The following is a 26,197-nucleotide window of genomic DNA, read 5'->3' on the forward strand; positions in this document are numbered from 1 at the left end:
AATTTTGACCCACAGAAAATCTGATACAGTACGTAAAAGCTGAAATAAATCTGTCTCTTAGCTATTATTTAGAAATTACCTCATGGAAATAAAGCAGATCCCCTAATTGACTTAACACATGACATGTATGGTAACATGAAATGTGTGGAGTTGTGAAAAATTGAGTTTGAATGTCTTTAGCCTAGGTGTATGTAAACTTTTGGCCTCAACTGTATCTTTCCTCTCCCTGCTCCCTCTCCCCGCTCTCCGCTCCACTAACATGTTAAGTAGGCAGTATACTTCGTAAGAAGTAGAACTTTCTGAGCAAAACAAAGCAATGAGAACAACTGAAGAACAAAAAGACGCGATGTTGTGTGTTCGTACGGTGCAGTGTGCGACGGCCTCCAGGGAGAACTTTTGGAAAACTTCTTTCTTGTTCTCCGACCTCCCCCTCTCAGCCATTGGTCCAAATATCACATGGTTGGTTACGTCATGGTTGAGAGTTCAGAGGGCAGACTTCACATGCTAATGTACGGAGAGTCGACGCCAATCTCTCTTCTGTAGAGATGGGAATTCTGTGAGTTCCCGCATGTTTGATGAATGGTGCTACTCGTTTCAGCAAGTCATTAAAATGCTTAGCACACATTCGGAAATACAAGAAAGTGGACCCCCTCGTCTAAACTCCGCATTTGCCGAATCTACAGACAAAACTCTCCATTCTCCGTCCTACTCTGATTTAGAGGGCGAACGTACCATCTCCTTCGCCTTTTTTTCTTCTTTTGCATAGCTAGATAAACTAAAGCCACTTTAAACACTTTAAACTTTTTGTTTTGTGTAGTGATCTTGCGTAGCCCTTCTCTTCATACATCCATGGCGTAGCCGCGAGACGGAGGTCTGGGCGCGATTCCAGCCCCGGTTAATAGCTGCCTCGTAATTATTCATAATTATTCACGCCCCAGCAGCGTGGAGTGACTTTAAACGGTGCGGTGTTCTCACTGAGTATACCGACAACAGTGTTCGTGGACATGTTCGCCGGTGGTTCTCAATCCAGAAGTTCTTTCTTCTTACTGAGTATACTGCCAGCTTTACAGGTCTTATCTCTAGATAAGTCTGGGGTGTCCTGGAGAGCTGTCCTTCCTTTGAAAGTTTTACAACGTTATCACCTCCTGAAAGAGACACAAGATATCATATTGGGGATCAGAGAACCTGTGGGGCCAATATGCCACCGTCACACACCAATGTGACACACGTGGGAGGGAGATGCGGCAACTGCCAGGGAACACCGTTGGTTGCTGCACGGAGAGACAGAGAGCGCACCCACACAAACACGAAATAAAAGAAACATGCGCCTTCACAATTCCCCCTCACGTGTACTGGGAAAAAACAATAAACTAAAACAACAAGCTAAAACAACAAAGCCAAATCTTGGTTGTTGAGTTCTGATTAAAAGAAACCAACGTGGAAAATATTTTGCCTGAAGGTGAAGATCGCAACTGGCGAAATTTAACATTGTCTATGAAAATTCATCTCTTGTTGTCAGGAGCAGTTGAAAAACTTTCATGTTTGTTTCTTTGACAGCTGAGCTGAATTATCTCCAGACATAGCCATGTTTTATCTTTTTATAAAGGGTTTAAAACCAGGAATCTTTTGTTAATTATATATATATATATATATATATATATGATTATATATATATATATATATATATATATATATATATATATATCAAAAGATTCCTGGTTTTAAGCCCTTTATAAAAAGATCAAACATGGCTATGTTTGGAGATAATTCATATATATATATATATATATATATATATAGTGCCCCGCGTCCAAAAGCATAAGGCCACTTTAATAAATGCATTAGCTCATTTTCAGACAAGACCGTCCCTGTCTGCAACCACACCCACACACTTCATACCTCACTGAATCACTGCAGCCATGTTGTCCCCCTCTGTCTGTCAACCCCACCCCTCTGTCTGTGTTGTGAAGCATTTGGTGTGCGCAGGATCTGACATTTTTTACTTATAGCTTACCTGGCATTTTTACATTTTCATCCCTTTTTTTCATCCTTTTCACATTTGCATTTTAATTATTTATTTAATATTCAACTGTCTTTTGGTTTTTGGACTTTGATCTTGGTCTGGGACTATTTTGGAAGGAAGATGTGGTTTGCCATTTCCTTTCATTCATTTATTTTGTGACTGTGTCCATGTGTGAAACATCTGTTATTTGTTTAAGGTATTTGGACCATGTCTTTAGATCAGACATGAATATTTGTTGTAACTTAATAAATAAATAAATACATTTCATAACTTAATTTTAATGGAGTTGTGAGTTATAAATTTGATAAAAGTTGACCCAACAGGCTGTTCTGCCTATCAATAAATTCTGAAATTTAAATAATAATTGATATCTTTAGTAACAATTAAGAAATGAAATTGACTAAATTTATTTTACAAGTTTGATAAGAGATGTGTTTTAACTGTTGATATACTTGTGTTCGGTATTCAGAGTGCCGGGGGTCAAACAAGGGCATTAACTGGTTAGAACTGCTAGATTCAGAAATTAAACATATTTCACATAAATGTCACTTTCCCTACACTACACTCTGCAGGGACCGCCACTCATTCTATCCCGAATATTTGAATCAATAACAACGGGATTTACTGAGTAAATAACACAGTCCAATATAAGGAAGCTTACAAAACTGTGGATTTAAAAATCCTGTACCAACGAGCATCCTACCATACAGTGTCAAGACTCTCATACTGAATAGCTATACAGGTAATTTGGCAGCCAGACACACTTAAACAACTCAGGTACCAAACATGGGTTCTAGTGGACACTGAAGGGTTAATGTTTTTTATCCATATTATTATGTTTTATTTTACAGGTTATATAAAATAATGTATTCTATCCTATTCAACAGTGCTTGTTCATTTCCATCTGATAAGGGCTGGTTGAGTAACCATGTTGCCAATATATCACAGGCTAAGACCCGTCCTCAGCTTCTAAGGGCCTAGAATAAAGCAGGCGAAAAGCAATGTTGCAGCTGGAATGTGGAAACTAAGGTTTACTTTTCTACCTAATGAGGTGGTTGTGCACCTGGCAGTACAGCCTCTCTGGAACGATATAAAGGATCACTAAATCTTGTATTGTGCAGTGTACAGCCTGTACACCAAACAATATCACAGCCAATGCGGGTTCCCCAGACACATTTTCAAGATTGGAGCAAAAATATCATGTAGCAAACCTCACTAGGAGCATCGTTGCTCGCATAGTGTTAGAGGGTCAGCAAGCTCCTGTTAATTGCTGTCCTGAATTGTCGAATTTTTCACATTGGCCGATGAGATTTCAGCAGTATATGAAATGTTAATGCTAATGATTTTTCATAAAACCACAATCATAGTTATAACATTTTAAAGCTAAAATAAGAATAGCTATAGTTAGAATATTAGGAATGAAACTATCTAGTGCCCTGATTATCATCTATATTTTAATTCTCACCTACAACTCTAGGAGTCCATTTTGGTCACGTCGACTGTAACTATCGACTTTCCCGTTTTCTTGTTTTTCTGCGCATATAGGCTAAAGGCGCTGACAAACACTACCGCCAGTTGCTCTTCATCCATGGCGACCCTCTCTTCTTCTGGTTGGCAGCCAATGTGTGCAAAAGTCTGTTCCTCGCCATTGTCTTGTAATGCGCAACCTCACGTCGTTGCCTCATCTTTTGGTGTGTGCACAATTAAGATGGTAGGTCAGGAATCATGGTCAGTAAATCTGAAATGTCCTGTGATGTTAAAACATAAAACGCTGTGTAGTGTACATCGGGCCTAACAGAGTGAAACAAAAATATGGGCATGCCCATACTATACAAACATGTTTTAACTTCACTGTAATAATAGACTATATAATAATAGGCCATAGCATAATGTCTGAATAAATTATTTCAGACACATACCTAGCACAAAACATGTTCTCTTGTACTGTACATCCTTAAAGCAAAGCACTAATGTCTTAAAAAGCACCAGAGACAGACCCACCTATCCAGCAATATTTTTTTCCATACAAAGTTTGTTTTTGTGACATCCCTAACATTATTGGCCGCATATCATGTAAATATATGCGACAATTAAAAGCTTAATAAGGCTACTGATTATCAAGTGAAGTCCAATTTGTACATTTGGTAAGGCTGTAATAAATTCATTTCTTTCCAATTTGCCAACTAATTTGTAGCTACCGGGTATTTCAAAATGGCAGGTGGTTTGCTTAGATACACAGGAAGTTTACGTTTGTCAAATCAGTACAGGACTGATAGCTCCACCGTTTAGTTCCTGATACCTTTTTTGGCACCTGTGTGGATGGATTGCAAAATTTATTTCCAAGATCTAGTCACAGAAGGCTTCTGCAGGCAATTGAAAGGCATCCAGAACCTGTGGTCACGGTTTCACTGTATTTCACAGCACAGGAATGCAGCAGAAAGGGGCCATACTGAGAGACTGGCTAACGGACCAACTGACAAGGCCTAGGAAGCAGATGCAACATGCCCCTCTCTGATGCATGGACAAAATGAGAGCTGGCACCCCTGGAAAATAAACATGTTTTTTTCCCATCCTCAACACTAGAACCCTGAATGACCCAAGCACACTGAGCATGCTAACACTAAGACAAATCCCAGTACCAATGCCACTGGTTAGAACAGCGAGACAATGCAATGCTCAACAGCACACTGAACGTGCTAATGCTAACCCTGCTGCGCATATCAGTGGTCCAAACAAAAAAGAAATGCAGTGCACATTAAGAATTTGTTGTGCACAATGTCTGAGTATTTAATCCCATGACCTGCTAACTCTTGCCTCTTTTCTGTGTTTTCAGCTCTGTAAAGAGCCCTTCTGGGGGTGTCTGCTGGACAAAGCCAACTGAGGACCCTGTGTTGAGTACCAGAATGCTGTAGTGAGCTTGATGACCCCATCTGAGAAGGGGTGCTACTGTTACACCCTTCAGCAAGGTATTCAACCCAAATGTCTAATAAAATAAAGCAAGGTAAATTGATCTTGTGTAAAAATAGGAGCTACATTTTGACAGACATGCTAGGGGTTCTGGTAGAGGTAGGAGTGGTTGTGGCACCGGTAGGAGGAGCTGTCATGGAAGTTGGAGGGGCTGTGACACTGGTGGGAAGGGCGGGAGACTCACTGGTCCTGGTGCTGCGTACTTCCTCCACGGGAGTTGGTGGGTCCTCAGAGTCAACCAGCAGTTCCTTGGTGAAGTTGGAAGGAAACATCCCAGTCTTCCCATTGAGAGAACCTTCCCACCAGCCCTCCTCCACCTGTACACACATACACAGACATACCGGTCACAGACCACACGTACATACACACATCTCACAGCCGCCTTCCCACCAACCAGGAACAAATACCAACAAAGCACAGCACAGTACAGTAAGCTGCACACATACACACACCTGTCAATGAGCTGACCATGAGACACCTTTGCCCACAAGGCCACGCCCTCACCTCTCCCAGGATCTCAATGATGTCACCAATCTTCAACTCCAGCTCATCCTCATTCTGTGGAATATAGCTGAATGCTGCTCTGCACCTGCGTTTCCTGATGGCCTCACCTGGGGGAAAGGTGCATTCTCAGTACAATCACCCGCATGTGCATTTCCAGATGGAAGAACCAGAATAACTCCAACTGAGCTAAATTGTGGAAAACTGGATAACTGGCCATGCAAGACCATGCTAATTAATGTTATTCACAGTAAAAGCACTGGAACATATATAATGTCACTAAATTATAAACTTACTTTTAATACTTAACACTTTCACATTTTGGCCCATAATTTACTTACTGATATTTTGCCAATGAAGCAAAGACTAGTCCCTTTCTGCACTCAGCAGGCAAACAGAAACAAAAATCAAAAGTGTAAAATACATGTGTGACGCATAAATGTTTTTTACTTGATACATGACATGCTGAAGTGGAGTTGGGCAAATCCATTTCTGGATGGCTGATGTGTTTGTTTCCACCAATTAATTTCATCCAATAAACTAAATATAAATAAGGTTGATATACCAATGCTGGTTTAAGTGCACCAAGTGCGTTCCCCATACTGTCGGCGACGGTATTTCCAGTTCCTTTGCCATTGTGATGTTTTGACCCCTTATTAGATAGCGTTGCTATCACATGATTGTGTAGGCCCACTAATTCACGTAATTTATTGTCATTACTAGCCTGCTGGCTGAAGTTATAGCACTGCAAGCTAAGTAGTTAGCTAAAGCTGAATGAATGCTAACATACAGTAGCAAAGCATGCACTTTAGCTAGATCGACCAGCTCGCGTTTAACTTGCTTTTGGGGTTTAATGAAAAACTTCTACCTAGCTAGTTAGGTAGATAGGTAGGTAGCTGTTTTAGGAATGTTCTGTAATTCACAACTGCTAGCCAGCTAACTAGTAAGGTAGCCATCTTAGCTACTAGCTCACAGGCTAGTGAGGCTACCACAAGTGCAACACTTTCAAGATACACACTCATGTGATAGCATTGTGTCCAATAAGGGGTTGATACATTACAATCGCGACAGAACTGGAATTAAGGGGTTGCTGACAGTGCAGGGGACGCAGATAGTGTACTTACTCCAGTATGCTCGTAGCTTAGACCGCTGGTCCACAAACTTGGGGTACTGCTATGTAACTGGTTATCATTTCAAGCACAATTCTAATTCTCACCCTAATTCCAAGGATAACCATTTGTTATTTTTTTTTAATTAGACACTGTCAAATTTCTAATGAGAGGCAATGTACTCTCCTAATAGTCTTATTCCAGAGCTACAAACCCATCCAAAATGAGTAAACATTAAGAGAAGTGATATTACATTTGATTTTAATTTTTAATTTGAATAATTTATTGGAATAGCTGCTTTAATTCGTTTTGTTTTCTTTTAATTATGCCACTTGTTCTAAAATGGCTCCCAACCCACATATTTTAGATGGACTAATCATGCATTTACAGAGCAAATGGACTTCCATTTTTTAATCAATGAAAAGCGTGACATGCTTCCATTCAATGTGCATTCAATGCTTTTTTGTGTCAGTGATATAAGCAAAGATAATGGATGCTGGGCTGGAAGAGTATCGCCGCCCTGTCACCTTGCCACGGGAGCTCCCCAGGGCTCAGTCCTCGGTCCCCTTCTCTTCTCCTTATACACTAGATCCCTTGGCCCTGTAATTTCTGCCCATGGTTTGTCTTATCACTGCTATGCTGATGACACACAACCCTTTTCTCCCTATCGGACACATAGGTCCCTGCCCGCATCTCCGCTTGCCTGAGGGACATCCAGAGCTGGATGGACAACCACCACCTGAAGCTCAACCCGGGTAAGACGGAGCTAATTTTCATTCCTGCTCTAACCTCTCCCCTCCTTGATTTCTCCATTTCCCTAGGGGACACCTTAGTGACATCATCACCCTGTGCCAATAATCTCAGAGTGGTGATGGACAACAGGCTGTCCCTCTCCAAGAACATCACAGCGGTAAGCTGGGCGTACAGATTCTTCCTGTACAACATCCAGAGAATCCGTCCCTTTCTCACCACCTACTCAAACCAGCTCCTGGTCTAAGCAATGGTACTGTCCCGCCTGGACTACTGCAACTCTCTTCTGGCTGGCCTACCGGCATCTGCCATCAGACCCCTGCAGCTCATCCAGAATGCTGCAGCTCGTCTGGTCTTCAACCTCCCCAGACACTCCCATGTCACCCCCCTGCTCACTACCCTCCACTGAAAGCCTGTCATGGCTCACATCAAATTCAAAACATTGGTCCTAGCATACCAGGCAGTCAAGGGATCAGCCCCAGTATACCTCCATAAGATCTTCAAACCCTACATGCCATTCTGCTACCTCAGGACGCCTGGCACCTCCCCCTCTTCGCACTTGCACTTCCCGTTCACGTCTCCTGTCTGTTCTGGCGCCATGATTGTGGAATGACCTTCCCGTGGAGGTCAGAACAGCTGAGGCCCTGATCACCTTCAAGCGACGACTGAAGACTCACCTCTTCAGGCTGCACCTCTCCCCATCCCTCCCTACCTCCCTGTAGTCTCTAACTGACTATGTAAGCTTAGGTTTGTAGCTAGGTAAGCTGTTTATCTTAGTTTATTTTAGTTATTGCACTTGTTCCTACTTAATTATTGCTTGTATTATTTGTATAGACTGCTTTTGTTTGTGTTGATCAGATTAACCTACAGGGTCCAAGTTAAACTACACGGTCACTCCCTGCACCTGGAACCATACTCCCCTCAAGGATTTTCAACACACTTGTTCCTGGTTATACACTTTGTTCTACGTTGCTCTGGATAAGATCGTCTGCCAAATGCCTGTAATGTAATGTAATGTAATGGATGCATTGTTTTGTGCTGCTAAGTGTTAAAATGATTGACCCATTTTAACACTTGGGTCAATCAAAAATTACATCTAGCAAATTATATGAGGCAATATGACTATGAGCACTGTAAAAAAAAAAGACATAGGCACACACACAAATACACATACACTAAAATGATAAACCAGACAAACCCAAGCCAAACCAGAATCTCAGCAATGACTCAAAAGCTGGAATATTTCATTCCCAGATGCAAACTATATAATCTAGCAAAATTATGTATTTAATTGACCTATAAATGCGTGGGATTCCTGATAATGTGATGAAGTATGCATGTGAGATACTGTTCATTATGGTACACTAAGATACATTACAAACTGTAAAGCTCTTACACATCATTGCACTCTTTATATGAAAGTGGAATGGCTGGCTCTATCTACTCATTGGTACATGTTTATATACAAGGCTATACTGAGACAGCTTCCATCTTATCTATGTGCCTACATTAATCTGCAAAATAAGCAAATTACAGTTTACACTTGCAAGACACTATCTGGTTTACAGTATCAAAGGCCCATACTGAGTTTGGCAAAGTTTTAAGTTCTCTGCTCCTTCAAGGAACTTCAAAATGGCATAATGGCTTCAGGAGCTTGTTACATTGTGATTGAGCAAGGGTAAGAGGCATCAAAGTAAATTAAAGATGTAAGTTTTACTAGGTTATTATATCTTTTATGTCATAATCCAATTTTTTTTTCCAATCTAAAATGTTTAAATTTGGTGCTTTATAAATGTTAAAATTTATATTTGAAAATGATTGTTATTATAATCTTTTGCTATTTTAATATTTTGTAATATGTTTGTTGTCATTGTCTAAAACTGTATGTGCTGCTTTTCTTAGCCAAATCTCAATGAGACTGACCTGGTAAAGTTAAGTTGAAATAAATAATTTTTTAAAATGTTCTGATGCTTAACCATGTGCCCCATTACATTTAATAGCTAATCGTATGTATGTAATCATGGCTTCAGACAATATCTTAATACTGCTGTAATAACTTTTATTACTGCTGTATTATGTATTATATTGTTTTGAAGAAACCCAACAAGACCGATTTAGCTTTTCTCTTTATTACCATTCCCAGTTTAATTATTTTTTAATTTTTAGATTTATTCATTGATCTATTTATTTATTTTTATTCTATTAATTTTATTCTTTCCCCACCCTTTTCTCACCAGTTCTGCAATGTCAATCGTATTTATCAGTGTTTACTTCTACACATCCAGTATTGATTCGGGAGAGCACAGGGAAGCATGTGTTCTCCTCTGAAGCACGTGATATATGCTGCTGCTTCTTATCACACTACAGTTGGAAAATCCGTCTTTCAGTCATGAGCTGGAGGAAGACCATCCAGCTCCCCAGGAGGGTTTGCAGGCTCTTGATCGACCAGCCGGGGTCACTTGTGAGATTATGGCTGATTGAAAGCCTCCCATCTCTGGGGGTCTCAAGAACCAATTTTAAGTCACCCGGCAGGGCTGCTGGCCGTAGTTGACACTGGTACAGTCCACAATCTATATCTAATGGTGCAGCTCATCCATACACTCGAACAGTGCCAGCAACAAGGTCATTTATTTTTAAACGAGTAACCCATTGCCAATCAAAACCAAAGGGGCCACAGCCTGTTCGCTTTACATGGGTACCATCAACTTTACCTCATTCCTCCAATAGGTGTCGCACCTTGCCCACCAAGCCATACATCACTTACAGACCTGGAGCTCCTGTTGAAATGCTGCTTTTGGAAAGAAACAGTAAATCTGACCAAACCACACAGGAAAACGTGATATCTGTGCATGACGTGACCAGTTCTAAATGGCAGTGGAAAATCTTGAGTCTCAAGAGAACAAGAACAAGAATCTTTCTTATTAGATGATTTCTGCACTCTACTAGACTGCATCATGAAAGAGCCAAACACAGCAAATATGTTTGCGTGTCAAAGAGTGTGCATGCGTGTGTGTGTGTGTGTATGAGCGTATCTGTATATGTGTGTCTGCATGTGCATGTGTGCAGTAGTGTATAAGTGTCTGATGTCTCTGTGTGTTTGTAAGAGGATGAGAGGATCTTGTGGGAGGATACTCTTAGATCAATGTTAGGCACAAATGTGAAATTATATAAGTATGCCAATAAGGTGAAGTTTTGCTTATGGGTGATTGTTGCACACTACAGTTCATCTACACTATCATAAAATTAAAGGTAAAGTGATTTTGATTCTGTTCCTATTTGTAAGCAATGTGTGTACATTAAAACAGTTACTCTTGTCTGGTATGTAGTGCTCTTAGGATTCATACATTATCACTGATACACTGTTTACCATTCTGTACCCATAATGCCCTTTCTCCTGAGGCTCTTATGACATGATTTTTGTAAATCTCGTCAAGAGACGAGATTATTAAAAGCATTTGCCCAGTAAACCTACAATAATAATCATTGCTCATCTGTTTTGTGTAAGTGTATGTGTGTGCATGAGTGTGTCGGATATGTAGTTTTTAGATTATCACCTTTAAGAAACAGACAATATCATGTGTGTGACCAAAGGAATATATCTGTATATTCTCTATCCCCCTCCCCGCTCCACAAGCATTAATGTAGACATCCTTGGCTGAGTAGTAGGGTCACCCTGTAGGTCTTCTAAATTAGGGTCCTGGAGAGTGTTCTCTCCTTTGAAAGTTTTATGGCTTTATTTCCTTCTTGAGGAAACTCAAACACTCAGAGACCCTGCACGATTATATGCCACAAAAAGAGAATGTTCCTTTTGATGAACGCTGTCATACTGAAATCACTGAGTGAAAATCTTAATGTCAATATAGATAATGGTTGTTGAGGCATGACAGTTGAAATCTACATTTTTATGGAAGCAGTTTCAAGTGGAAACCAACATGGTATGATTTGGTTTTGTTACATGGAAAATATTTTACCTGAAGGTGGCGATTTAACAATTGTGTATAAAAATTCTTCTTAATTCTTCTTCTCAACCTCTTGTTGTCAGGAGCAGTAGTACCATGTTTCTTTCTATGATAGCTGAGCTTGATTGCCTCCCAACATAGTCATGTCTGATTATTAAGGTCTGAAAGGACCATACCAGTGTTATTACATGTCATTTGTCCATTGTCAACATCGGCCACATGGTTTACATAAACCTCAAACATTTTCCACAAAATTGCTTTATTTTTGAGATATCGTGTCTGTTTACGTTTTGTCAAGACAGACATCATTCACTGACATTCATGTTGAAACGGTGTGGAAAAACACTCTACGAGACTTGAAAGTTGCTAGGTATAGGTAATTCACCCTTTTGAAAATCACTACGCCGTTTATTTTATCTAAAATGATTGTATTACTCTAATACAAGCCATTCAAATTCGCACATAATATCAAGTTCAAGAGCGTCTCATTTAGACGTACGCTGGCCTCAATAACAAGCACAAGCATCGAGGTCAACGACTGGCTGAAAGCTACACCTCAGACTTGTGTCTTTACCGCTTCCTGGTTACAAAGTCCAATTAGAGCCAGCCAGAGACGTTTTGGCCAATGGGATGCGGCCAAGGAAACGTGTTCCTTGCGCGGAAACTAGAAACAGAGGGTGCTTGTTATTGAGGCCGGTGTTTGCCTAAATGAGACGCTCTATTATGCGCGAATTTGAATGGCTTGTATTAGAGTAATACAGTAATTTTAGATAAAATATATGGCGTGCCTAGCAACTTTCAAGTCTTGTAGAGTGTTTTTCCACATCGTTTCAACATAAATGGCAGTGAATGACATCTGTCTGGACAAAACGTAAACAAACATGATATCTCAAAAATAAAGCAATTTTGGAAAAACGTTCAAGGTTTATATAAACTATGTGGCCGATGTTGACAAAGGACAATGACATGTAGTAACACTGATGTGGTCCTTTAAAACCGGGAATCTTTTAACAATAATATCATAGTACTTAGCCCTGCTTCTAACAACAAGGTAACTTTACTATGCAAATTTGTCCGTTTTCAAATAAGACAGTCCCTGTCTGCAACCACGCTCCCACACTTCATGCCTCACCAAATCAGTGCAGCTAGGTTGCCCCTCTCTCTCTAAACCATGCACCCTCCCTCACAGAACCATTTAAAAATGCAGACTTTTCTTAATCTTTCTTTATCAGAGTAAGGAAGAAGAAAGTAGTTTTTGGGCGGCTTAACATCAGCAGGTAACATCTGTTGCGGCGGACATTATAGCCATCTGAGGAATCTGAACCTTGTATCGGGGCTTGGTGTGGTGCTTGGTCTGCACAGGGACTTTGATCTTGGTTTTTGTATGGGCCTAATTTGAGAGAATAAGCGGTGGTTTGCTGTTTTCTTTCATTCATTTCTTTTGTGACTGTGTCCATGTCTGAAACATTTTTATTTTTTTAAGGTAGTTGAACCTCATCCTTAGACCTACTGGATTCAGAAATTAAATACATTTCACATAATCCTCTGTTTTTGTGTGCGCGTGTGTATGTGTGCATGTGTTTTTACTGATTACAGCAACAATATGACAGGCTTCTAAGATGTACCCTTGCTATAAAACTAGTGATGGTGCGCATATTGGAGGCTATCTCAGTGAAGGGGTGCAGGGTATAGTATTTACAGCCAAGTAATGGGGGGAATGCAGTATTAGGGACTCTTACTGGAGAGGTAGGCCTATACGCTACTGTAATAGAGTCTCATATTGGAGAGATAGAGGTTAGGAGTCATTGCCATTTTGATTTCATAAATTGATTGAAAATGGAATTGATGTCAGCCCTGGTACAGTATTATGGTTTCTTGTTGGAGAAGCACAGAGTGTGTAGAACCTTTCTTAGCAGGTCGCAGGCCGGACTCAGACCCAGGGCTGGCGCTGCCATTGGAGAGCTCAGTCTTGGATCCGCCTGTCTGGGTGCCCTCCTTCTTGACCTCTTTCTTGATTTCCTATGAGAAGAACAGAGAGAGGGAGAGAAAACACCAGAACAGGTCATCACAGGTAATCCAGAATACATTTGTCAAAGGACATACAGGGTATTCAAACTGAGGTAACAACACTGCTAATATAATTAGGCCATAAAAAATACTTCCTGGAAAAAAATTCATATTATGAATGGGAGCTGTATAATTAAGTATTCCCCTGCAGCATATCTGAAGCATCTGACCATCTGTAAAAAATAAAAAGATTTATCTGGTTTGAAAGGGAATCAAATAACCACACTTATTACAAATAAACACACAAAATTCACATCAGTATATGACAAATGAAGAAATAAAATGTCCATATAAATGTGATTATATGAATCCACCATAAGAAAATATGTATAACTGGCCCCGCTCAGACTGAGCAGAGCACTGCTGTAAGTGGAGACTGAAAGAACTCTTAGGGTTATATTTTAACGATCTAAGTGCACGGTCTAAAACGCATGGCGCAAGTGCATTCAGGGCATGTCCAAATCCACTTTTGCTAGTTTAATGGCGGATAATCTGAGCACAAAGTAAGGCGCATGGTTCAAAGGGGTTGTACTTAGTCTATTAATTAATCATAGGTGTGTTTTGGGCGTAACATGAAATAAACCAATCAGAGTGTCATCTCCCATTCCCTTTAAAATCCAAGTGCGCTTGCACCTTGGCGGATTGCTATTATAATGGCGGGTTTTCCATTACTGCGATTAGCTTCTGATAAATATTATGACTAACCATTATGACATGTATTTTGTTAAAATATCGCACGTTGTGCACCCACCTATGTAGGTGCATATTACCATCTTAATAATGCGCCCTTGAAATGACAGTAAAATACTGCGGCATTGACTTAAGACCAGGTTTTTGTTGGTCAATCACGCAATCGCTTTCCGCCGCCTCAAGATAGCAGTACGGCAACAATGCGCCTGAGCACACCTCATTTTAAGACCAACACGCCCATGGGCGCTCAGATGGGCGCAAGTACAATTGCTATTTAAATAACGTAGGCACTGGACGGGAAAATGACAACTGTGTCGGTCTGAAACTAGCAAAGACACTTGCATTGCACTTGACGCTGCCTTGCGCCGGGTGTAAGATAGAGCCCTTAGTCTTAGAGGAGCCAATGACTGTGAATGCTGCATGAGTTGTGTGTGAACATACAAGTGCATATTCACAAACACATGTTCACATCTACATACAGATGCTGGTAGGCATGCACACACACACACCATTTCATATAAAATATTTACCATTTTTCCATTTAGCTGCACATGTATCAGAGACAGAGGAGTGCAGAAACCTCATCCATTCTGCATGCACTATACACTCCCTACTCTTTGGGGCCACTAAAATACAACAAACAGACAGACACTCTCTCTCTATATATACATATATATATATATATAGGCTAACACACTGATAAACACAGACAAAAACAAACACAGACAGACACACGCGCACAGAAAAACCCAGACACACAGATAAACCCAGGGACCCACACAGATAGACAAACACAGAAAATGCAGACACACACAAATAAACACAGGGACACAAACACACACACATAAACACAGACACAGACAAACACAGACACATGCACACACACACACACACACACACACACACACAGATATATGCATGCACAGACAGAAACAGACACACAAATAAACACAGGCACACACAGATAAATGCAGAAACACAGATAAACACAGACATGCACAGATAAACACAAACATGCACAGATAACCACAAACACACAGATAAACACAGAGACAGACAGACAAACACAGACACACAGATAAACACAAACATGCTCAGATAAACACAGACATTCACAGATAAACAGAGAGACACACAGGAAAACACATTCACAGATAAACACAGATAAACACAGACATGTAGCCTACATATACACACAGATAGTCCGTCAGAGACTGAAAATGTGCAGAGCGGGAATTCCTCACTTTAATAATCAAGTTATCGGACATCATTACTGCCTCGTGACCGCCTGTCAAAGAGCAGATTCCACATTCCAAGCGCAGTATTACTCTTCCCTGGAAACAACTCTATCATTCCCAGACCGCTTTTAGAGAATAAAAGATCCATGCAAGTAGTCTCTCCGTCTGAAATACAGAGCCACATAAACACATTAAAGGACATTTTCAGGGTGTTCAAGACCAGCTTTATATAGTGCGTGATACTGTTTAGAGCAGGGGTCCCAAATCCTGGTCCATGAAAACCGCTGTGTCGTAGCATTTAATTGATCCATCAAAGCAGTTAATCACAAATTAAGCTCAGCACCCCTGGTTTTTCAGGTGGTTGAACTTAAGCACAAAAAACAGAACACCCTGCGGTTCTGATCACCCTCCACTGGAGGCGGCAGGCAGAATGGCAAGCCTGGATAAGCCAAACTGCTCGTTAACACATTTACTGCAACATAGGCGTGTTTCTGGTGTGAAAGAGCCCATGAGGTTGACCCCAGTTTAGTGCCGGTGCCACAGGTGACGCACAGAAAGTCTCTCTGGCAACCGCTCACGCTGACCTGAGCTAAGCCAGCTCACACCAGGCTGTCTCCTCTCACCTGAACCGAGCTGAATCCCAGCACGAGCCACACAAACGCTGCAGCTCACACAGGCTCCCTGCACAGTCACAGACACACTGCATCCAAGTCCACACCACCCAGGGTGCACTTTCACTTCCAGCAAACATACTTCTGGTCATATAGTGTATCTGGACATCACCTTGGTCTGCAGCTGTTTTTCATGGTTTGGAGTAGGCCCCTTAGCGGCAGTGAAGAGACATCTTAATGCTACAGAATACAATCACATTCTAGACGATTCTGTGCTTCACAAACAGTTTCAGGAAGGCCTTTTCCTGTTTCAGCAAAGCAATGCCCCCGGGCACACAGCAAGGTCTATATAGAAATGATTTTGATGAGAACGGTGCAGATGCACTTGACTGGCCTGCACAGAGCCCTGACCTCTACCCCATCCAACACTTTTGGGATCAATTGGCAAGCCAACTGTGAGCATGGCCTAATCGCCCCATCTCTTTAATCTAATGCTCTCCTGGCTAAATGGAAGCAAAGTTGTACAGCAATGCTCCATCATCTAGTATAAAGCCTTCCCAGAAGAGTGAAGGTTGTTATAGCAGCAAAGTTGGGACCTACATATTAATTCCCATAATTTTGGATGAGCCATTGGATGTCAGGTGTCCACATACTTTTGGCCGTGTAGTGTATATACCACTTAACTGTCTGTCTTTGTCCAGGCATCTGTCTCCTGCTCAACCACGCCCACACGCCTGCCGTCTGTCTCTAATCACAATTCACCTGCTCCTTTTCCCCTGACAACCTGCCACACATGCGTCTCACCTCTAATGTCTCTGTCCCCCACCCGATTGGCTAATATACTGTACACAGGCACATTTGATTGAACAGGCGCAGAGTGTGGCTTGATGGAGGGGAGGAAACAAATGTCATCAAAAAATTCATTTAAAACAAGAGAAGAACATGCATAAGGAGACGGCACAGCTGGTTCAAAAAAAGCACACGTGCAGAGGATGAAAAAGATACACAATGCTGAGAGATTGAGGGAAGCAAAAGAAAGGGAGAAAGGTATTGGCAGAGCAGGGCTGAAAAAGTATTTTAAGAGCGCATGGGCCAAAACAGTAGAACTAGCACTCTCAACAGAAGAAAAATGCTTTAATAAGAAATAACACTCAACACTAAAAAAAGACGGTGTGAATGCATGTGGCACATGCTCCCGGCCCCTCTCATCAGAGAGGAGGTGCAGATGGAAAGACACAGGGTGTCAAAGACGTAGCTGCAGGAAGCAGAGCACAAGAGATGAGAGACAATGTGAACCTTGGAACTCATTTAGGCTACTTTCTTCAAGCAAAATTAATATCTCACTTACACGGTGACAACTGTCTCAGGCATGGGTAATTCTGCAACTACAATGGCAAAGTCAGGAAGCCACAGGAAGATCTCCATTTATTTATTTATCTCAGTAAGAAATTACTGGCCACTCTCTCTCTCTCTTATATTTTCATGACATAATAGCTGCTACTCTGAATAGGCTTCCTGAAAAGGACACTTTGCTGTGTAAAGGTTGGTTTTAGACAGACACACACAGGAAGGCAGACAAGACAGGGCAGACACACACACACACACACACACACACAAACACACACGCACGCATGCACGCACCCAAGCACACACAGGCAGAGAGATGACAATTGTATGGTAAATTTAGACAAGGGGGTTGGAGGCACCTGTAACCATGCCAGATCTCCTGAGAGTAGCTGGAGCACAGGCATTGGTTCTAATAAAACCTGGGAGGGCAGATGACTGGGATGGCAGGTACGTTATCCACAGAACCCATACTTATACAGAATCAGGATTCAACGCTTCCAACAAAAATAACTACAATGACCACAAACTCTCACTCCTTAAAACATTAACTTCATAACCAACCTTGTGGAAACACACAGAACTTTGCTCAACCAGACAATAAAGGTCCAAAGTTGGATTATTGTTAAATTTCTCCTTATTGTATGCATCATAGTAAAGGCTTTTTATCTACATGTTGTTCAATGGACTTAAGCGGACTTGATCCTGAGTTTGGTTACTCTGTTGTAAGTCGCTCTGGATAAGAGCGTCAGCTAAATACCTATAATGTAATGTAAAAAATTGTAATTACCATCATTTTCATATCAAAAATTTGGTATGCAGAAATTTTTAGGAACTGTTTTTGTACAGGGTATGCTTTGTGTATGAGTGTAACTTTGTTTTATTTTATTTTTTACATTGAAAATGTTTTTAATTGAGATTAATTGCACAAAGCAAATATTGCTTTAAATATTAAGAGTCCATGTTCTTATGAGATTAAATAGTCATTTTATGCACATTGGTACTGTATGTATTGCTGTGCTGTTGCATTGTTTCTTTTTTATTTTTATTACCTAAAACCATGTATTTACCGAATGTGCAGCAGCTATTTTCACCAGGTGTCTAGAAGAGATTTTTATTTCAATAGGAGTTTCAGACTAAATAAAAGTTATTTAAAAAAGAGACCCACTCAGTCTCAATATCACTGTGACCTGTCAATTGTGTGTGGCCACCCCTATGCTTGCTGACCGTATGTCACAGTTGCCAGGAAACAGATCAGGTGTCACCACCGGGGGCCACATAACAGCAGGTGAGCGGACGAGAGGATGAGCAGGCAACCGCTCATCTCCACAGCAGACTTCCACTTATCCTCCAGGGGGCGACTGTGCATCTGACAATTACTGAGGAGAATGGGGGACACTAACCTTTACAGTGCCTGTCTCTCTGAGTGTAAACATTACTGAATTATACACAGTAGTGTCTAAACAGCCTCTCTCGCTCTTCAAGTATTACAGAATACTACCAATTCGAAATATACACAATCAATCTCTTAACATAAATATTCCTGAATGAGACATTCACACTACCACTCTCTTAACATAAATATTACTGAATGAGACATTTAAATAATCACTCACTTAACATAAACATTACTGAATGAAACATTTACATTACCACTCTCTTAAAGGGAACCCCGCCTGTTAAGACTTGTAGGCCTTAATACGGTGTAAATGCTTTCAATTAAACATGTCATAAAAACCACATGAAAGATTTATTTTAAAAATAAAAAAAATCATTTGACTCATAGGTCGCCATTGTTATTACCGTCACAATGCACTCTGGGTTGTGATGTCAAATAGTTGCACAGGTCTCGCAGTCTATGGATTCAAGCCAGAGCCGGACATTACTCAGCAGGAAAGCACCGAGGACAACCCTCATCAAACAAATCAAAACGATGAAGATTGGAGGCCAGAGAAAACAAGAGTAGGGCATAAGAGATGGTGCCTGTGCAGTAACTGCTCACTTATGTCAAGAGAGATGGAAAAGTATTCTGTTGTAAAGAGTTCTGCTTTCTAGCAGCAGCCGTTAAAAGTCACTTGACCATATGGATCAAACTATCGTTTTTGGTGAAACGTGTACATCATCCCCATTAATTTAAATGATGTAATATTATTATTGATCCACGTCGTATGCGCTTAAGTCAGTGATAATACCTCCTTTAAATGCATAGTCCCTAATGATAAAATGTGCTGATACATCATATATTAGATGTTTAGCTATTGAATCCATCCTATTCACAGATATCCCTTGCATCACACCACACTCAAATTCTGTGGCATTGTATTGATATTTTTCACTATTAATAACCACAACTGCTGGACAAAACAACTGAATTTATATTAAAGGCTTGGTTTTTTAAAAATATTTGATGAACTGAAATCTTTTGTGTGGTTTTTACAAGTTGAGGGCATTTACACCATATTAGGCCAAACAAGTCTTAACAGGCAGGGTACCCTTAACATAAATATTTCTGAATTAGACATTTTCACTACCACTCTCTCAACATAAATATTACAGAATTAGACATTTGCACTACCACTCTCTTAACATTAATATTACTGAATTAGACATTTACGCAATCACTTTCTACATGGGAATATTACTGATATTAGACATTTACACAAACTCAAAACTGAAACTTTATTTATTTGTAGAACATCTTTCGCACACAGGGCAGCTCATAGTGCACTGCTTGTAGAGTAAATTTACACTTTCTAAATGTAAATACTACTAAATTAGACATTTACACTACCACTGTGCTAAATTAGCAGTTTACTTGGCTAACAAGCACGAAACCATCCAGAGCCACGGCGCAACTTGGCAAACTATATTTGTTGGTTGATTTTACGCGCTCATAATATATGGCAGTTGGATCCTCAGAATTATGACTGATAGCCAGGTCAATATTTTCACTGGAGAGTTGATACATCCCGCCTTATAACTTCAAAGTCCCAGGTCATTAGTGAATGGTTTAAATGGATTTTGAAAATAGACACTTCCTGCTACAATCATGATACGGGCAATGACTGTGCTGTGAAGTTTAGGTAGCAAACAACAAGGCTGAATCCTTTTGACGTAAGCTTGTAAGCTTAGGGTTGTAACTAGGTAGCTGATTCTTAGTTGACTTAGTTAATGCACTTGTGTCTTAACTACTGCTTGTATTTTTTGCATAGACTGTGTTGTTGCTGGTTTTGTTTGTGTTAGTGTTAATCAGATTAACCTACAGGGTCCAAGTTAAACTATGCGGTTGTTCTCTCTAGGGTTTTCGACACACTTGTTCCTGGTTGTGGTTATACACTTTGTTGTACGTCTGCCTGTAATGTAATGTAATGTAACGTAATGTAATTTACACAGAAACTGTACGCTCAGATCGCCTAGTTTCACTCACTGTGGCCAAGCGGAATCGATAACGTTTCAGAAAATATATAACTTTAAAAGATTTAATTCAATGTTCTACTGGGACATTTGCCGTTTATTGAGGGTGTGACAGTAAAATTCCGGTGGCGCTGACTATAATCAAATGTTTTTCACATTTACTGTTCGACTGAGCAAGTACCATTCACAGTACATTTTATGGGTTAGTGGTGTTAGATTGTGCTAGCTACTTAACATTAACCTTCAAAGTCAAAGTTTTTATTTGTCAAGTGCACAGTATAACACAAGGTCATTCTGAGCAAAGAAATTCTTATGACATGGCAGGCAGCAACTACGTAGAAGCAGAGCAAAAATATCAAGAAATATCTAAAATATACATAATATTAAACATAATATTAAATATCAGCAGCAGTACCAGCCTGTACAGATGGGGGATATGGACAGTGAGAATTGGAGTATTAAATATTTAAATATAAACATATAAAGTGCAGGAGTGCTGATGAATATGTGCATAAGATTGTGATAATGTACATTGAACGTACATTGAACGTACATAGGAAGTGAAGGAGCATACATTGTATGGCCATACAACCTTGTATGGCGACTTAACATTAACCTTGTACGGCGATCAATAAAGACTAACGGCACAATACCACTTACCTCTTGTCACTTCTACCACCACTGTAATGAACTAAAAAAAGGCCACAAACTACCTTTTCTATGAGAAATGTGTGGTCGAGCTCACACGCATACACTGCTGGCGACATTCTAAAGCTCCGTATTGCCCTCCGTACTATATAGCTAGCTAGTTATGGCACGTCCTCACCCCTGTAAGGTTATTTGTTGTCCTCCCTGTGTCCACACATCTGTATTGGTGGTTGTAGCTGTGTGTCCTTAGCTCCTACTCATGCGTGCAGCATGGCATCCATACGCGCTAACTAGGTTAACTAAAGTAGGCGATCCATAGGCACTAACTAGGTTAGCTAAAGTAGGCAAAACGCATGCCGTACCACCTGCACATTCATCCTACTAAACGAAGCACCACCTGCGCATGCGTCCCACAAAACGTCCCCGAAAGGTCGTCCGTGAGTGAGTGAGTGAGCGACCACAATTTGCCATGCATAGCCCACGGCGCCAGTTCCTGTGTGCTGTGGGAAAAAATGAGTTGCCTTATGAGGTGAGCCAGGCACCCCGTTTTGATCAAACAACAAACATAACGGCAAAGAAACAAAAGTGAGGCATGGACATGCCAAAAAACGTATTAAATAGCACTACAGAAGTAGAATAGTGTGCTGTCTCAACGTTGAGAACATAGCTAGTTTACATGTTAAATTATCTTTCTACATTCAATCTGTCATACTGTACTTTCTTGTTAATGTGAGCTCACGGTTCAAACTATTCTTCCATTTGAGTTGCGTGCTCTACCCTCCCTAGTGTTGTCAGTCATGTGACGGGGTGAGGCCTGGGTGAGGTAAATCAAATACAAACACAAAGTATAGGCCAGGGACAAAATAAGAGTGCTGGCCAATCAAATATCAGAAAACATCAGAACCAGAGGAAAAATGGGCCAATGTGTGACACCCATCTGTAAATGCAGCAGTACGTGGGTGTAACAGCCTTGAATGAACTCAATTTATAGAGCAGCAGAAGAAAACCTGTTGCTAACAGTCAATAACACAATCACACACAAAAAATATAAACATAAAATGCATGTAATCACAAAAGTAAGTTCCTGAATAAAATAATCCATGGATACATTTCAATTTTTTCAGAAAGAGATATTTGCACATCAACGCCCTCAGAGGAATATCTGTCAGGAAGCAGACTTCATTCAGCACCGAAATAGCTCAGATTACATACAGGCAAGTTTCCAGTCACTGTCGGAAGAGCTCCTACTGAGGACAACCCAGCTTTCTGCCACAGATCAGCTCATTCCAGCAGACCTGCTCAATCCAACAGATCAGCTCATTCAGACCTGGTCATCTCTTGAACTTGCACCCACACTGTGGCAAGGTGACTCACTGACCTACTGCCAGCTGCTCTGATTCTGCACACACACACACACACACACACACACACACACACACACTCACACTCTCTCTCACACACACACCCACTCATACTCTCACACACAAACACAAACACACACACACTCACGCGCACACACACTCACACACACAAACACACACTCACACACATAAACACAAACACACACGCAAATACAAATACACACATACAGGGACAGAAAGAGACATGCAACACATTTTCCCTATATAACAGCAGCACTGAATCAGTGTACACCTGTTATATCACACAACAGGAACTACTGTAGCACCCTTCTCCACTTCCCCACCCACAACAGTAAATAATGTCGGAGCCTTCTCCACTGCCCCACCCACAACAGGAAATAATGCAGCACCCTTATCCACTGCTCCACCCACAACAGGAAATACAGTAGCATCCTTCTCCACTGCCCCAACCACAACAGGAAATACTGCAGCACCCTTCTCCACTGCCCCACCACCTACAGGAACTGTAGCACCCTTCTCCACTGCCCCATCAACAACAGGAAATACTGTAGCACCCTTCTCCACTGCCCCACCCACAACAGAAATACTGTAGACCCCTTCTTCACTGCTCCACCAACAGCACAATTTGCCCAGTCAGCCTATACATCAAAGCGGATAACAGCTGATCTAAACATACAAAGTACAAATATGGTAAATTAGCCATGTAATTTCACATGTCAACTTCAAAATTCTGGCGTGTGGTACCTAAATAATGTTAAACATTAGCTAGATAGCAAACTAATCAATGTAATATGACCTGGAAATTACACATATTGCTAGCTGGTTAGATTCTATATGTTTAAAAAAAACTTTATCTTTAGGTTTTCTGATACTTACGCAAGCACATCATGCAGTTCGGCCCAGATGTGGCTCCACCCACTTTTCCACAGTAATACACTGTTTATTTCACTGTGTACTGCAGGTGTCTACTCCAAATCACTGATGTGGCAAATTTATTAGGGATTTGTTCTCCAGCTATACATGTGTGGGTCAACTCATCACATATCATTGAAAGCACAGTAAGTTACAAATGTGCTCTGTGTGTTCGTGGGAGTATCTTATATTGTTTGAGAATGTGTTTTGCATGAACTCTGGATTCTTCACGTGAAAGTTTGGATCAGTATGTGGTGCATGATATAGCATTGTAAATGTCTGGGCAGATGGGCTCTACTTCAGAGAACGAGAATGTTTGCGTGGGTTTTGATTGAGATTGTCCAGCGAGTGTTAGGTCAGGGGGCTTTGAACGTGTGTTGTGTGAGTGTTTGGCTCAGTCGGGCGTGTGTGTGCGCGTGCTGTGTGTATATAAGTCACTATCACTAGCAGCTGTAATCCTCATCGCCATAGAACGTTCCTCTAGCCGTTTGCACAGTGGCCTCCCCATCACCCAGTTTCCATGGCAACACAATCCGAGGTGCATTCCGGTGCTCTGCACATGGGTTTTAAGCGCAAAGGCCTGACACTGGTGGTCATTTGCACCATCTTCTTCTTTCCTTCTTTCTCTCTCTCTCTCTCTCTCTCTCTCATTCTCTCTCTCCATCCATTCCTTTCCCCTCCATCTCTCCCTGTATCTCTCCCCCTTCCCATATCCACACAATTCTTTACGTGCCCCTTTCTGAACCCCTACTCCTCACACACACACCCTTCTGTAAGGTCACAGTTAAAGCTGAGATGGAACTGTCAGAAATGGGCTGTCAGCCAAACTTCAATCCACGCCATACAACAGTGTGTTAGCTCTCTGTGCAGCCCAGAACCAGAAAGAGAAGAGCTTATTTCTGCTGGGATTTTAACTGCCAGACTATATCAATCACATGTCCTTTCACTTCCTCTCAACAGACTAATCCAAAACTGATTACAACTAATCCGAAACCACTGACTAAATCCAGAACCAGTCCCCCCTACAGACTGCGAAATCAGAGAAGTTGGTCTGACCCAGTAACCCAATATACCTTCCCAGTGATGGGGAAACACATAATATACTCTTTGAAAATGATGATTTGTGAGACAGTTATTCCATCAAGCGTTTCAAATCTATAAGAATAGCTTAATACTCAGAAGTAATGAAAAACCTGGGTTCCAGCGAGCTCAGTACAGAAATTAATCTCTATTCCACATCCCTTAAAATCATTTGTCATGACTTCAGTTTCATAACCCACCTCTCTGCACTGAATCAGCCATCTCAGGCATGCAAGCTGCAGTTCCACAGCCGAAACGTACGCATGGACACCACACACGCACAGATACTCATAAATACCTGCTCAGACACACACATGCATGCACACACATACATACCTGCTCAGCCACACACATGCAAGCACACACACAGACTCCCTGAGGCATAAGCATGCATGCATTTGCACACGCACACACACACATACATACCCTCTCAGGCACACACACGCACCCACACATACATACCTGTTCAGGCACATGCATGCATTCACACACACTCTCCCTGAGGCACAAGCATGCATGCATGTGCACACGCACGCACACACACACACATACATACCCTCTCAGGCACACACATGCACCCACACACATACATCCCTGTTCAGGCACATGCATGCATGTGCACACGCACGTACACACATACATACCCATCCACGCACACGCATGATTGCACACACACACTCCCGGAGGCACAAGCATGCATGCATGTGCAAATGCACGCACACACATACATACCCATTCAGGAACATGCATGCATGCACACACATGCATACCTGCACAGGTACACGAATGCTTGCAAACACACACTCCCAGACACACAAGCATGCATGCATGTGCACACACATACATACCCGTTCAGGCACAGGCATGCATGCATGCACACATACATACGTGCTCAGGCACACACATGCAAGTACACACATACACACACACACACCCTGAGGAACAAGAATATACATGCATACATGCATGTATACTGTACACACACCCTCAGGTACGAGCATATACGCGCACATATGTGCACGCACACATGCAAACACGCACACACACACGCGCGCGCGCGCCAGCACTTCCCGTGGACGATATGTCACAGACTTGCATGACTACACATTTGAACTGTTCCATTAATCTTTAATTGCAACTTTTTATAAAGAGATTATTAGAAATGATTATAATTATTAGAAAATGGCATATTGACTAGTCAGTGTATCAAACACTGTTTTTGTTCATTAAGAAATGTTATACAGTGTGAGACCAAAAAATATGAGCAGACTAACATATTTGGTGATCAAACTGTGACAACCCCAGACCATTACACTGGAAACCAACACATACACTTTCACAGACACACACTTCCACAGACGGTGCATTTCACACCTCAACCTCAGTCACATTGCTGAAAAGGACAGAAATAAGACCTAACTGCAGATACAGTGCAGAAGTTTAGTCAGGATAATGTAAAGATAAATGACCATATAGCAAATTAGATCAAACTTTTTAAAAAC

The 26,197-nt window shown here is 41.2% G+C and overlaps 1 protein-coding gene across 5 annotated transcripts in view; it reads right to left on the reverse strand.

The window, feature by feature from the left end:
- sh3kbp1 (SH3-domain kinase binding protein 1) overlaps positions 1-26,197 on the reverse strand; it is a 124,712-nt gene that overhangs the window by 42,819 nt on the left and 55,696 nt on the right. For 3 of the 5 annotated variants that reach the window (XM_064332679.1, XM_064332681.1, XM_064332678.1), the window contains exons 3-6: positions 13,214-13,328; positions 5,495-5,601; positions 5,175-5,307; positions 4,838-4,909 (exon numbers count right to left, since the gene is read on the reverse strand). In XM_064332679.1, the coding sequence (XP_064188749.1) occupies positions 4,838-4,909; positions 5,175-5,307; positions 5,495-5,601; positions 13,214-13,328 (427 nt within the window). Of the gene's footprint in view, positions 1-4,837; positions 4,910-5,174; positions 5,308-5,494; positions 5,602-13,213; positions 13,329-15,310; positions 15,470-26,197 lie in introns of all 5 variants that reach the window. The other 2 variants (XM_064332683.1, XM_064332682.1) reach the window with 2 other exon arrangements.

The sequence above is a fragment of the Anguilla rostrata genome, chromosome 4 (genome assembly GCF_018555375.3).
Source record: "Anguilla rostrata isolate EN2019 chromosome 4, ASM1855537v3, whole genome shotgun sequence".
In the NCBI taxonomy this organism is placed as follows: Eukaryota; Metazoa; Chordata; class Actinopteri; order Anguilliformes; family Anguillidae; genus Anguilla; species Anguilla rostrata.